Source organism: Oryzias latipes, chromosome 10, assembly GCF_002234675.1.
Source record: "Oryzias latipes chromosome 10, ASM223467v1".
Lineage (NCBI taxonomy): Eukaryota > Metazoa > Chordata > Actinopteri > Beloniformes > Adrianichthyidae > Oryzias > Oryzias latipes.
This window is the reverse complement of record NC_019868.2, coordinates 11,333,637-11,347,323: the sequence shown is the minus strand read 5'-3', so window position 1 is coordinate 11,347,323 and position 13,687 is coordinate 11,333,637. Positions and strand designations below refer to the sequence as shown.

General features: G+C 41.7%; 1 protein-coding gene across 7 annotated transcripts in view; it reads right to left on the bottom strand.

The window, feature by feature from the left end:
* Nucleotides 1–13,687, bottom strand: part of dlg3 (discs large MAGUK scaffold protein 3) — an 86,036-nt gene that overhangs the window by 21,359 nt on the left and 50,990 nt on the right. For 5 of the 7 annotated variants that reach the window (XM_020706462.2, XM_011479974.3, XM_011479971.2 and 2 more), the window contains 6 exons: nucleotides 13,269–13,438; nucleotides 13,034–13,170; nucleotides 11,838–11,982; nucleotides 8,979–9,141; nucleotides 1,117–1,273; nucleotides 480–582 (listed from right to left, as the gene is read on the bottom strand). In XM_020706462.2, the coding sequence (XP_020562121.1) occupies nucleotides 480–582; nucleotides 1,117–1,273; nucleotides 8,979–9,141; nucleotides 11,838–11,982; nucleotides 13,034–13,170; nucleotides 13,269–13,438 (875 nt within the window). The remainder of the gene's footprint in view (nucleotides 1–479; nucleotides 583–1,116; nucleotides 1,274–8,978; nucleotides 9,142–11,837; nucleotides 11,983–13,033; nucleotides 13,171–13,268; nucleotides 13,439–13,687) is intronic. The other 2 variants (XM_011479973.2, XM_011479976.2) reach the window with 1 other exon arrangement.

Below are 13,687 nucleotides of genomic sequence, written 5' to 3'. Positions count from 1 at the left end.
AAACACAGTTTCTATCTGAAGTTTCTATCTATATGCCCTCTATCATCAGAAAAATGCTACAAGAATATAATAAAAACCCAACATAGGAGTGGGTCTTTAAAGCTATTGCTTATTACATTTCAAGATGAGTTCTGCTACATTGAAGTGTTTTTGCAAATAGAGGAAGTTTTTCTCTGTACAGTTTCATATTCTAATTGGCAGATTACACAAAATAATCTTCAAATTCACCTTTTGGTTACTTTACAGGAAATTTTACAAAATACAGTTCAGATAAGATTAATGTACAGAAATAATTTACATTTTACCTATTCTGAATAAAGTTGCTCATATGAATTTTAAATGGTATAAGTTTTACTTGGTTGGGTGTTTTGCTTCCTTCTTTTTGTGCAGAGTCCTGAGACCATCTCAGGTGTGAATTGGTGTTTTAAAAATAAACTGAACTGAATTGAAATAGTGAACAAAAGAGAGTTGGTGCCTACCTTCAGGCCTGTATTGCGCAATGATGGTGACGGTTTGGCCCGCTCTCTTCAAGGCTGCTGCCGCCTGCTCATGTGTGGCATTTCTAAGATTTACTCCATTTACCTGCAAAACAAAAAAAAAAAGACACAATAATGAATTAAAAAACACAAAACAGAGGAGATTTTCCAATCAAATAAGTTCACAAATCTCCTGATATCTATATATGTATATATAGATATAATATGTTTAGTAGTAATAAAGAGATTTTCAATTATTTTAGTCCAGTCTGAGATTTTATCTTCCCTTATTATGGTAACATTTTATATAATCCACAGTTAGATAATAGGTTGGTGTTTTTCTTGTAGATTTCCTCAATTTGAATCACTCATTGTTTCAACAAAAATACAGTAATGGTGTTGGGTTTCCAACCACATTTATTTTAAATAATACCAAACTTTTCAGCAGCTTAGCTCCCTCACAGTTATAATAAAGTCTTGCTCAAGGACACTGTAGCGTGGGCAGGTGTTTGCAAGGCCGCTTTTAATGCTATCATTATTTTTCTGACAGTGGCAGTTGGCTGAAAATCCCCTCCTGCTTCAAACGTGCTATAGATGTGGATGGGGGGCAAACAGGAAGCTGGAGGTTAGGAATACTAACTGAAAGAATGCGGTCGCCCCTCCTCAGCTCTCCGCTCAGGTCAGCAGGTCCTCCAGCCAAGATAAAGGAGACAAAAATCCCCTCTCCATCCTCTCCACCGACTATGTTGAAGCCCAGACCTGTGGAGCCCTTGTGCAGCACCACCTTCCTCGGCTCCCTGTAGAACAGAGCGACAGTGTCGGAGGGAAGGGTGGCACACAAGAAGTATGGCATGAAACAGAGATTTTACCGCAAAATACAAAAAAAACTCAAGCAAACATTTGCATGAGGATGATAGCAAAAATCCATGAATCTATTGTAAACTTCAGATAGGCTGTGCCTAATGATTACTTTTCACAAAAGCAGTAAATTATTTAAAAAAAATAATAGAACAGTATTCACAATTGTAGCTCATTGTTTGGGAGCTTGATACACAATCTTTGGCACTGAAAAGTTAGTTATACAAAAGCAACTTAAAACTAATTTTAAATGGGATTTGTGTGTTTTCTGTTAACATCTACACTCTAAAAGTGTAAAAAAAAAAAACAATAAAAGAACATCACTTATAGTAGCAGCATACATCAACTGAAAAGTTTTTTAATTAGAAGAAACCTTTAAATCGTTTCTCAAAAATAGAATATCTAACAGATAGCCACAGTTCAGTGGAAGACAACAAGGATGGAAGTCTGAAGAACTGAGAACACGTCTGGAAAGGAACCAGTGGGTGAAAGGAACACAGAAAGCATCACTGACTCAAAACCAGCTAATTGTAGAATCCAACACAACTTAAGGATTGCTTCTGCAATACAACAGTGATCATAAAACCATTCTGGTTAAGGTTGCGTGACCCAAACAGGCACCAGCACTAAGCATTGCCAAGGCTTTCACACTTCCTTGTTCTACCTCCACATGGAGATCATTTGGTTACACATTAAAATAACAATCCCAATGCACTTCCTTCACTCTTTACAACGACTGAAAGTTTGACTTTGTACAGCTGAACGCTAAAAGTGTTTTCCTCATAGTAGAGCGTCAGCATCAACAGGCCTCTTTAGCTTTAGCAGCTGTGGCTCACCTAAAGACTCCTCCAGCTTTAAGATACCATACTGCTGCTACTGCACTCCAGCAACAGTCCTCTCTTTCACACAAATGTAAACACACACTCAAAACACTCCTGCAGACAATGACACATAGACATACTTTGTGCACACAACATGACTCCCATTAGTGGTCTTGTCTTGTAGTCCGAGGGCAATTTCTGCTTATTCCCTAATGGTTGTACCTAAAGCTGCTGTGAAGAGTTTTCCCAACAGCAGCGGCTGGGAAACATTCCAGATGTGTGGAATCATTCCGTCTTTGACTGCAAAAAGTCCAGACGGTTTTAGTAGGAAGCCAGAGGAGGAAGGAAACAATAAAATGGTCTCTACTGCAAGAAAATTAGGTGACGTGGATTAAAAATTAACTGGTCTAACCAAAGAGGCAGAGGTTTATACAGAGTTCTAAAAAGGATGTTTAAATTTTCATGAAACAAACCTTGTTCTGCAGCTTTCTCAAGAGTTTCAGAGGCAGATTATGAAAAAAAAGACAAATTTTCCATCTTTCTAGAGTCAATCATGAATATATTATTAAAGCAGAACATCACAAAGACATGTAGTAATTGCCATAAAAATATGAAAAGACGTATTAGGCTTGACTGAAGTCAAGCCTAAAATAACCTTGCTTTCCATCTTCAGCTTTTCATCTCAGCTTGACAAAGCACACACATCTCCATGGTTACCTCGGGATCCAGATGCGGTGCTTGCTTCTGAAAGAGCATTTCCTTACTGTGTGTTCAGGCTGCCTCCTCACCAGCGATATAGAAGATGAGATGTTAACTGTGAACATGTTGACTGTGGGGCATAGTTCCGCTCGGCATTACACCTCAGCTGCTCTTCTGTTCTGGCCCTCCACAGAGAGGTTCACTGCAATTTCAGAAGCTTCAGTGTTGAGGGTCATCTATTCCTTATCTTGTCTCTGTGTGCCGTGATGGAAAACAGCTCCTCTTCAAGCTGTGACAATCGCTCTCTTCCCATCGAAGCCAAAGCATTACACTTAACCCTAATGCTGCCATGGAAGAAAAACCCTTCCCTGTTCACCAGGGAGAAGCAAAAAACAAAACAAAACACCTGAGTCAGATCAGGATCTGCCTCCTTTCAGACGTGTTTGGCTAGAGGTAGTCCAGGTTGGATTAGCTTTCTACCAGTTCTGTCCCCTTTTCTTTGCTGCTGTGGGTCCAACCTTCTCCTAACCAGCACACCAGCATTCCTGTTTGTCAGTTTGGCCCTCTGGAGATGAGACAGAAAAATTCCCAGAGGCCCCTTGATCATTTGCAAAAGTGCAAACAGACCATGGAAATCATAAGCAGCCTTTGGTGGCTTGAATGCTTTTGTTTTTGGGCTCCTATTTAACAGGCAGCGACACCCCTGAATGTGTCTGGCTTTCCCCATCTGTACATTTTCTTAGTCCTGCATTTTATATGCCGGATATAAATCCCTGTTCTGAATCACAAGATCTGTTCCCCCTTCCACCCCCACCCCCCTCATAGCCTTTTCATCCATGCCAGGAATGTAAACAGTTATCGAGCGGCAAAAACCCTTTCTCTCTGCTCAGCCGTCTCTATAATTCAGGAGCTGCCGTTTCTCCCTCCGTGCTGCAGCGTGCTGTAAGAGGCCGCTGCAGCTCAAGCGCCAACCTGTGAATGGATTTCTGGGCTGTGGGGTTCAGCGGGTCACTTTGCCGTGGACTTGGTGCAGTAATTGGCCCCGCTTGGCTGATTAATGGTGAACCACTGCAGATAGACGCCATTTTCCACATACAGACACCACCTCTTTAAGGCACATTTCCTCCCGATAGATGAGATCCGTTTATATGTAGTGCCTTTTTCTTTCTTTCTTTCTAGCTGCATTCAATCCATGGAGTCTCTTTCAGCGAAGAAAACCACTTAACAGATGATTTTTTAAAGTATTCAACATTAGGTCATGCTTGAAAAAACTGAGACGATTAACAAGCAGGCACATGTCGGGGCAGCTAATGTTGTTGCCGTGGAAACGAATCATGAAAAAACACAGAAAATGTGACATTTTCCTTTCTGCCAATCAGATTGTCACTTTACTGGCAGACTGCAGTGGATGTTAACCTTCAAACGTTTACTTTAGAAAGAACTATTATTGTTAAGATTTACAAGACAGGGAGAAAAAAATGACTAAACATAGTCATGAAAGAACAGAAACTAAGCAGGTAGCATAGATAGTAAAAGAAATTATCTAAATGATTAGAGAGTTTACTAAAGATAGAAAAGGGCCAAAAACATGAACAAAAAGGATGAACATGTTTTAGGACTTTCCAGCTGAATATAATACATAACATCCTATTTAGGTTGTTTAGCCTCTAAAAAGGCCGTCCAAAGATCAAACCATGCTGACCCACTATATTATTCTGTAGTAACCGACAAGTCAAAGGTTTTGTGTTTGTCTGAGAAGTTAATGATTAGCTCACTTGCAGCAGTACTGCATCCACACAGACTGACTCTAAGCAAAGCACCTGGAACTGCTCTTCCCAGTTCTGCGTAGATCTTCTAAATGCTCATGTGAGGATTTCTGAGCTGCGATTATGGCGCATTAAAGTCACAGAGGAAAAACTAAAACATGATTCAAAACCTATAGTGAAAATGTATGGAGAATCTACTGCAGAAGTGACTGTGTGACCTGTGATACCTGCAAACGGCATGTCAACACCTTCTTGGCTGTTCCTTTTGTCAAGCGCGAAGAAACTTTACCAGAGTAGTAGAACAAGATCCCAGACTTGGGATGTGCAAACTTGCAGTAGGCCGATACATGTGCTGATTCACCCTGCTGTACAGAAACTTATGACAACTATATATACACTGTCCGGGGTGCAATATTCCAGTCAGTCTGGTGGAGCTGGGATCAAATTTGTTTTTGTTGCCCACCCTGATGTCCCCTGAGACTGGACTCTCCTCAGATTACACAACAGATCTAGCAGAAAAACCCCACAGGCAAAAAAAAAAAAAAAAAAAAGGTGCATGCATGGACACAATATATGGGTCATTTCTATTTGTGCAGCTAATGTGCGAGCTGTCTGCTGCCCAGGGTGGGTACACATCAGGTGTGTTCCGCTTTTGCACTTAAAATGTGGCTCTGTGCATGTTTTGCGTGCATCAGCACCAGTAAAAGACTATGTACAGCGCAGGACCGCGTGATCGGCGCTGGTGGCATGCTTGATGAGAGAGTAAGACCTGAGCGCTGGGCTCAACTTTCTCACTGCGCAGATAAATGGTGACAGCTGCAGGATTGTCTGCAGTGGGCAGTCTGCTCGTCTGCACAGAGTCGGGCTCTAACTCGCTGTTGCACCTTTAACAGCAAAGCTCTGTGTCTATGTTTACTAGGATCAGCAGGCAAAACATTCCAGCGCTGCACAGCAAAGTCTTTGTGGAGGGTAGCTCTGTCTCATTATCCTCCTTTCTTACTTTTTAAAAAAACACACTTTGCCATCCTCGCGTGCACACACAAACACAAACTATAGGTCACATTTAACACAGACTGACACTCACAACTATCACGTGGAGAGGATAATAAAAAACTAATCCTCCCCATACATGCATGACTCCATGCGTTTTTGTCCAGTGGAAAGGGACTGGCGTGTTTTATCAATGCCTTCTGACAGATGGAAGTGAGCAGCTTGAGGGAGCGTGAAGCCCTTTCGGATGAACTCCTGCGGTGATGTGTTTGTGCACGGCAGGTACAGACCTATTTTGAAATGCGCCAAAAATGGAACCCCTAAAACACGGAGCAGATCAGGAGGAAAGAACATGACGGCTGTAAGCTATAAGAGAGTGGACATTTTTTAATATAACTGGAAACAAGACAATGTTCGGAAATCTTTTTTTTATACCTCCATGCTGTCGTGTTGCGTTAAAGGCCGCGAAACACCCTGTAGTAGCTTTACACATAAGTTTGGTAGTTAAAATCATTCATTCCAGACATTATTGTCACGGATTATTTATTTCCAGGGAACATTTAGTTGAAATATATAAAAATGCCGGTTATGGTGCACAGTGGGTTTTCTGATGCTAGAACAAAGAAGCAGTCTTAGATTTGGTATCACATATCCATACACCAACACAGATTGTTTAGTCAGTGGTGCTGAGATTTCCAAACTGTCCTTTAACTTGCTAAGGCCAAGGTCTTTTCACTTTGTGCTGGTTTTTATCACCAATGGCAGCTGTTCGCCTCTGTGTGCCAACACATAAAAGGATTGTTTGGCAGCACTGGCTGCACTGACCATCACACCGCACAGCGGGAAGGTTCTCAGTTCAGCTCAGATCTGTGCAAAAAGACTGCAGGTTTACACAAGTTAGAAAGTACGGTAGTATGAAGAATGGCAACATTTAGAAAAAGAAAAAAAAAGTTCAAACAATGTAAAAGAGAATATTGAAATCAATACCACTATCTAACAAAAGTTCAACACTTTACTTTGAAAAAAAACAAACAGATTCTAATGGTCATAAAAAGCTAAACAGCAATGAAGCCACATGCTGGCATGAACTGGAAGCTGCTGAGCAACCAGCAAGTATGTTTTCATGAACAGAGGAGTTGGGCTTCATGTTAATCTGACAGCTGTCTTTGTCCCAAAATACATGCACAAGTGGGACAACAATATGAGACATGCACATTTGATTCTGCTACTAAAGTTGTGGAGATGGTTCTGTTTGGATTTACAATTATCTCTACCTTTTTGTGGACTTCTCTTGATGGTAATTAAGACATCAGCTTTCACTTTTGGTTGTTTCTGTTCTGTCTTTTTTGCTACTTCCTGGTTAAGACCATGTACCAAAAACCACAGAGTGGCAAAAGCTGGTTTCATTCAGACTGAATATCAAGAAGAAGTTACTTCTGCGAGTAGTAAAAGAATTCCTATTATTAATGTCCCACTCCAATAATCTTTTGATCTACTTTAAGAGCGTTTCCAGTTGTCTTTTTTAATTATTTTTTGTCAAAATGAAAAAAAAACCTGTCGTTTTCTAGGACATAGTTACTGCAGAGGGGCGGGAGTTTATTAGAAATTTACCTTTTAATTATGGGTGGAACTATTGATGCAGAGTAAGCCCTTCCCCATTTCCCATCATCCATCTGTTTACACGCTATGCCGCATACTTACAGCCCTTCAAAACCGAAATTACCAGTCCAAGAAAAATGGTGAGCAAAATTGGAGCTATCCAGCCGTCTTCAAACTTGGGATGCAACAAACAGATCTTCTTACAGGAAAATGACCCCAATCAAATTTCGATCAAAAAGTGCACAAAGCAGCTTGTTGTCACGCTTGTGTAAAGACCGTCCAAAAGACACAATGTCCATTAAAACCAGGTGGGCTGAGAAAACAAAATCTTGCCAAGGCAGAGACAGAAAACCAACAAATACGACTGATCTGCATAGATAACAAGCAAATGAGTCAGCAATTCCAATTCGGCTGTACTCCTGTGGAATGAAACCAGGACATTTAATCCAATAATTGGATGTTAGATTGTATGTAGAAATGTTGCTTTAATAGGTGTGTCGATTGTAGAAAATCCGGTATCCAGTATATTTTTCTTTTTCAAATAAGAGCTGTACGTTTTGCTAAAATGATCCTATCCTTGACCCATACTCCATAATTCCTGAGAGCATGATCCAATCATGACAATCCCAAACACACTCGGCAAACAGAAAGTATGTATCCATGAAGAGGGGACATTAACATGCAGACAAAAAGACAGACAAGTAGAAAAGGAAATCACAAAATTCACCCCGACACCCCCTCTAACCCCCTTATCTTCTACTTCACCTTGTTAGTTTCATCCTCTTAATCCATCTTTCCTATTTCGTGACAGCACACATAAGTGCATAGATGTGGCACAACATGCTGCAGGACAGTTAGGCATCCTGCAGCTGCTTCAAACCCCATCCATAAGCTGAGCTACAGAGAGGCAGGTTAGCTAAGCAAGGCCTGATGGAATAGGTTAGTACCTGCTAGAGAAGGGGAGTGGACCTTGGCACAAGGGAGCGGGGGAAGAACAGAAGCCTCTGTTGAGGGCCTGGGGTACCTTGCTATCCCCAGGTTTGTGGATGACACTGTAAATAGGCTCAGCCCTGCTGTGGGGTACAGGAATCACAGTGAATGGGACAAGTGTAGGACACAAGGAAAGCACACAAACCAACAGAGATGTGACAAATACACATACGAGCCATGTAGACAGCTTGAACAAGGACATCACTGGGGAACACAACACACACTCAAGCAGTTAACACACACCCATAAACACACAGAGGCCTCTCTCCCCAGAGCTGTGGGTTAATCTGACTCAAAGCCTCATGGGACAGTCTAATCTCACCCCTATGAATGCTACTTTTGATCCACTACTTGGACAGGAAGTCAGAGGTTAAAACTCAGTTAAAATAAGTACAAGAAGTGACAAGGGCCTCTCTCAGGACACAGCCACAACATTCTTTCCTTTAAAGGCCACCACAGAGCTAACAGGATTTGTAGAGTTTATGTGTTGTTTTCTTTTGGATCACAAAGCTAAACAGCTGTACATGCAAGTATTTGTAAGACCATCAGAGAGCACAAACAGCCCAAGAAAAAGAAGGAAACCCAGAGAAACCCGGGCAAGATGGGACATTTGTTTTTCAACCAAACAAGTTCACACTTGAGCTTTATTCACTGCGACAACACCGGTGGATCTTCAAAGGACAACTGCACTGCAACTCGCTCAAAGCTATGCTCACTGAGTAATGAAACTGGGCTGATTTTGGTTGAGAAAGTGCCAGGGAGTCAATCGTTCAACCTACCTTGTGAAGTCTTCCTCCCCCATCATGTGGCGTGGAACAGGCGAGTACCTGGACGGGGTGACCTGGGGTGGCGGGTACACTGGCTTTGGCTCCATCGCCCCCATGTAGTTATGGCTGACGTGGTTGTCCACCATTGTTGGGAAGGCTGGAGGGAGGGCCAGGCCAGTAGGGGGAAAGAGAGAATGATTACAACACAGGCGCAGACTACATGGAACTAAATTCATATGTCACTGCCAAAATACAATCTATGCCTATATAACACGTTTATTCACAAAAAAACGAAACAAAACCACCTCATTTATTTTACAGGGCAAATTCCTAAGAACTATTTTTTTAGAAAACTAAACATAAGAAAATGATTTAACTTTAAACCAAAATGTTACTTTATGCCAATTCAAACTAATCCAACCATTTTTATCCAAGGACATTCATAAACACAGAGAACAAAAATCATTAGATTTATTTATTTTATGTCATTCTTATCTATGAACAAACATTTGATGAAAGTCAACCAATGAAAACCAGATATTGTTTTTTAAAGCTCCATCCATCAGTCTTCTTCCGCTCATCCGGGACTGGGTTCTCGGGGGCAGCAGTCTAAGCAAAGATGCCCAGACTTCCCTCTCCCCGGCCACTTCCTCCAGTTCCTCTTGGCGGACCCCGAGACAGCGTGCCCTGGGTCTCCAGGGGCCTCTGCCCAGTGGAACAGGCCGAAATGTTGAAGTAGTTTGGTTTCCACAGGCATCTTTCACACAAACACGTGGTTTGTTTGATGACATGCTGTTTACCACACTGATCATGAACCACAGCTAGAAAAGAAGAGAGAGGTCTTGTGGTTGCAGCTGCCGAAGATCCTGATGAAATCTGAGGTGAAGAGTTGGGTAACATGAATGGTTACTTTAAGGTCAACTCCAAGGTCAAGTTACACCAGTGTTGGATTGCACCATCAGTTGCTTTAGCCAGACATACTGCCTGATGTCAGAAAGTTGGTCCCAGTCACAGGCGGTGTGCACTCCAACTGAAGAATGACCCAAAACACGACTACAAACCCCCAAGAATGACCAGGAGAAGAAAGAAATGCACTCTTCACAAGGGGTCTTCTAAAAGCCCTGATCCAAATCCAAGTGAAGATCTGTAAAAGAAGCTGACACAGGTAGTCTGGAGAAGATATACCTGAAGTAGTACAAGTACAAGTCTTCTTTCACTTTCGGCTTCTCCAATCAGGGGTCGCCACAGCGAAACAACCCTCCCTCGATGAGTCGCATGGTTAACTTGGCAATGTTTTTACGCCGGATGCCCTTCCTGACGCAACCCTCTCAATCCAAACAGGCTTGGGACCGGCACAGCCGCAGAGAAGGGAATAGGGAGCAGCCCGGATTTGAACCCTGGTTTCACGGACGGAAGGCGCTGCAAAACCAGCACGAGCTAAACCGGCCCCCAAGTAGTACAAGTACAAGTAGTGAACCAAAATCCCTGCTGATGGGTACAAAAGTCTCATGAACAGATAGTCTCATGAACAAATCTGTGACTGTTCCAAAATATTTGTGCAACAAAATATTTAAAGTATCGTCTGTTTTTTCTAAGCCTGTTTTATATGTTAGTTTATCTGATCCTTCCTTTGAACAACAATTTAAAAGTCAATTGTCTGGTGTCATTGGTTGACTTTCAACAATAGTTATTGATACTTTTGTTAGGTTTATGTAATTCAGTGACTGTGGGTCGTCTTTCATTACCACTAAGGATCAACATTCTGTCAACATGCATAACTTTAGTTCCATTTATTCCCATCTCCGGAGCAGAAATGCAGATGAGCTGGGTGCAGATACACAGAATCATTTACATCCAGTCCCTTAATCCTTTCCTGATTACAAACCTTGTTCACCCATAATGCTCATTTAAGAGGTTAACCCTTTTATTTCTATTATTTTTGTATTATTATTATTTTTGGCTCTGTTTAAGATAAATACAATGATTTATTTAAAAAAATGTTAATGCATTTAACCACAGAGCACGCCCAAACGGTTAGCTGTGTTCTTTTTGCCTGAAATGACCACATTTTCATCCAGTTCCACCTGCCTGCAATGCTGCTTGCAGACACGTTAGCGGGATTCATGTGGATCGAAAACAGTTAGTGTCTTTGTGGTGAAGAAACATGCTTGCTGTGCCTGCTTACAAGGAAGGGTTTGTGTTTCTACCTGCTTTAGTGATGCAATTCCATGCTAAAATAGAAGCAGGAGATCTAAATCTCAATAGAAGTTTAATGGTTCCTTCCTTCCCCAGTAGTGTTAGTGTTTTTTCAGTGTGTGATCAGGAAGGATTAAAAACTTCAAATTCATCTCTTATCAGCACTTTTTCACCTCACATAACACATTTTTTCAAAGCTGTGCAGTAGGTCACATGCTGCAAAGTCATGTTAGAATAAAGGGATTAAACATTTAAAACAAAAAACACACTAAAATGGTGTGCTGAAGCATGAAATCACTGCTCTGTGCAAATCAGAGAAGCTGCAACATAAGATCGTGGACTCTCATGAGCAGGTGGGATGTGAGAAACCATCCACACACACTCAGTGGGAGGCAGAGAAATGTGCTTGTCTTTGCTGTGGGAAAGATTGTGTGGGTGGGTGTGTGTGTGCGCGCGCACAAACATTTACTACATTGACACTGTGGGTGTGTGGGCATTGCATTTTTGGGGGTGGGAAGAGAGATCCAACACAAATGATCTGCAAGCATCTCTGGAAACAATGAAAAGATGATTTCCAGAGCAACACACAGAGCCAGACTTATACATCATCCCTTCCCTTAAGTCCAAACGTTTTCTACCAATCACAAAGCAGGATGAGACGCAGTAGATACGTACTGCTGGAGTAGTCCGGGGGGGCGTACATGTCGTTCAGATGCACCGGTCCAGGCTTCGCCACTTTGAGGTAAACCATATCTGAGGTGTTCTTCAGCGCCGCCACTGCCTCCTCATGACGAACATCCTGCAGCACAATGTTGTTCACCTGGTGTGGAGAAATAACACATTTCTGCGTCAGCGCCAGCCAACTGTGCTGTGACAATACCACAGTCTCCTTCAAAGTATTGAAGTAGACAAATGTATGAATCATTCAGGCATGGATATTTTTTGAGTCTGGCGTTTCATCAATAAGATGTTCAGCTGAATTAACAAGGATTAAAACTCAGGATAATGCTTTTTAACAAGTTTACATTTAGGGTTCAATTTATTTATTAGGCTTTTTGTGGTTTCTTAGCTAAATATTTTTCTGTAGTTCAATAAATTAGCAATAAAAATCATCTAAAGGTCAAAACCCAGGTTCAACGTGTTTTACTCTGCAACATTCCCCCACTTGATGACTCTAAAACAGCATATTTTGGCTTCTTTATTTCCAGTTAATCAGGACTTAAAACATCCTTCATATGAGAAGCACTGGTGGCTTTCATGCCTGTTGTTGATGACAGTCGTGTTAATGCTCTATAGTAAGCATATTTTCCCACATGTTCATCTTTTGTCTTATCTTTTAGGTGTGCAGGATTTTTCGATCTATTTGGGTCGTGATGACATGCAATTTGGGTAAAAACCGTCATTATTGAGATGCTTCAAGAACAAAATGACATGCTAACATGCAACCACATGGACTGAACCAGCAAAAAAACTGTAATGTCATCTAGATGGGCTTTATCTTGGTAATGTAACTCCTGTGAAATAAAAAGATGTAAAAATTTGTAACTGCAGTTTGACACCAAGCAGGAAAATGCTGCATGAAGGTTTTACATAAATCACAGCTGTTATAACTTTAAAGGAATACTAATGTGATTACTGATGAGGCTTTTTAAAGAGCAAAGCAACTGGAAACTTTCTCTCACAAAAGAAGCAACTGACAAATAAGGTCAAATGGCACAAATGACTAAAACTATAGTTAGAGTATTTTTCCAAAGTTTGAGTAAGTGGACTAAGCATCTGACATGAAATTCTCAGAGCCAAGACCTGTAAAAAAAGTTAATATATGAAATAAAAAGGTTGTGGTGGGTTTGGGAGAAGGTGCAGATTCATACAGCTAGCAGGCGGTCTCCAGTCTGCAGCCGTCCATCCTTCTGGGCAGCTCCTCCTTCTATTATCTTGGTGATGTAGATGCTGTTGTCTCCTGGGATGTGCTGGTTCCCGATCCCTCCAGCAATGCTGAACCCCAGTCCTGGTTATGTAACACACATTCAAAGAAAGATTGCGTTGACAAATGTGTGCTTATATATTTGTTGTCTTTGTTTGTATGTGTGTGTTACAGCCTCTAACCTTTGGGTCCTTTGAGCAGGTTGACCTCCAAGATTGTCTCAGGCGGGGCCTGCCTCCGTCGAACCAGCAGCCTCACCACAGGCCCCGCCTCCTTCAGAGCTTCCACTGCCCGACTATGAACCACCTCAGACACATCAACGTCGTTCACACGCAGCACACAGTCGTTGACCCTGCACCCAGAGAGATTCAGACCTGCATCAAACTATTTTTAATAGATAAAAGCAGGAGAATCCAACCAGAGCTAATGAAATAAAAAAACCTCTGAAACGCTCATTTTTTAAATCATTTTTTTGGTGCATGTTTCAGTCTTTGTTTATGCAGTGAATCATAACGTTGAGGAAGCACACAAAGCTCAGAGGCAGAGGAACGAAGAAACTCTGCCTCCCACACAGCACTGCCTGGCCGGACAGAGTGCTGGT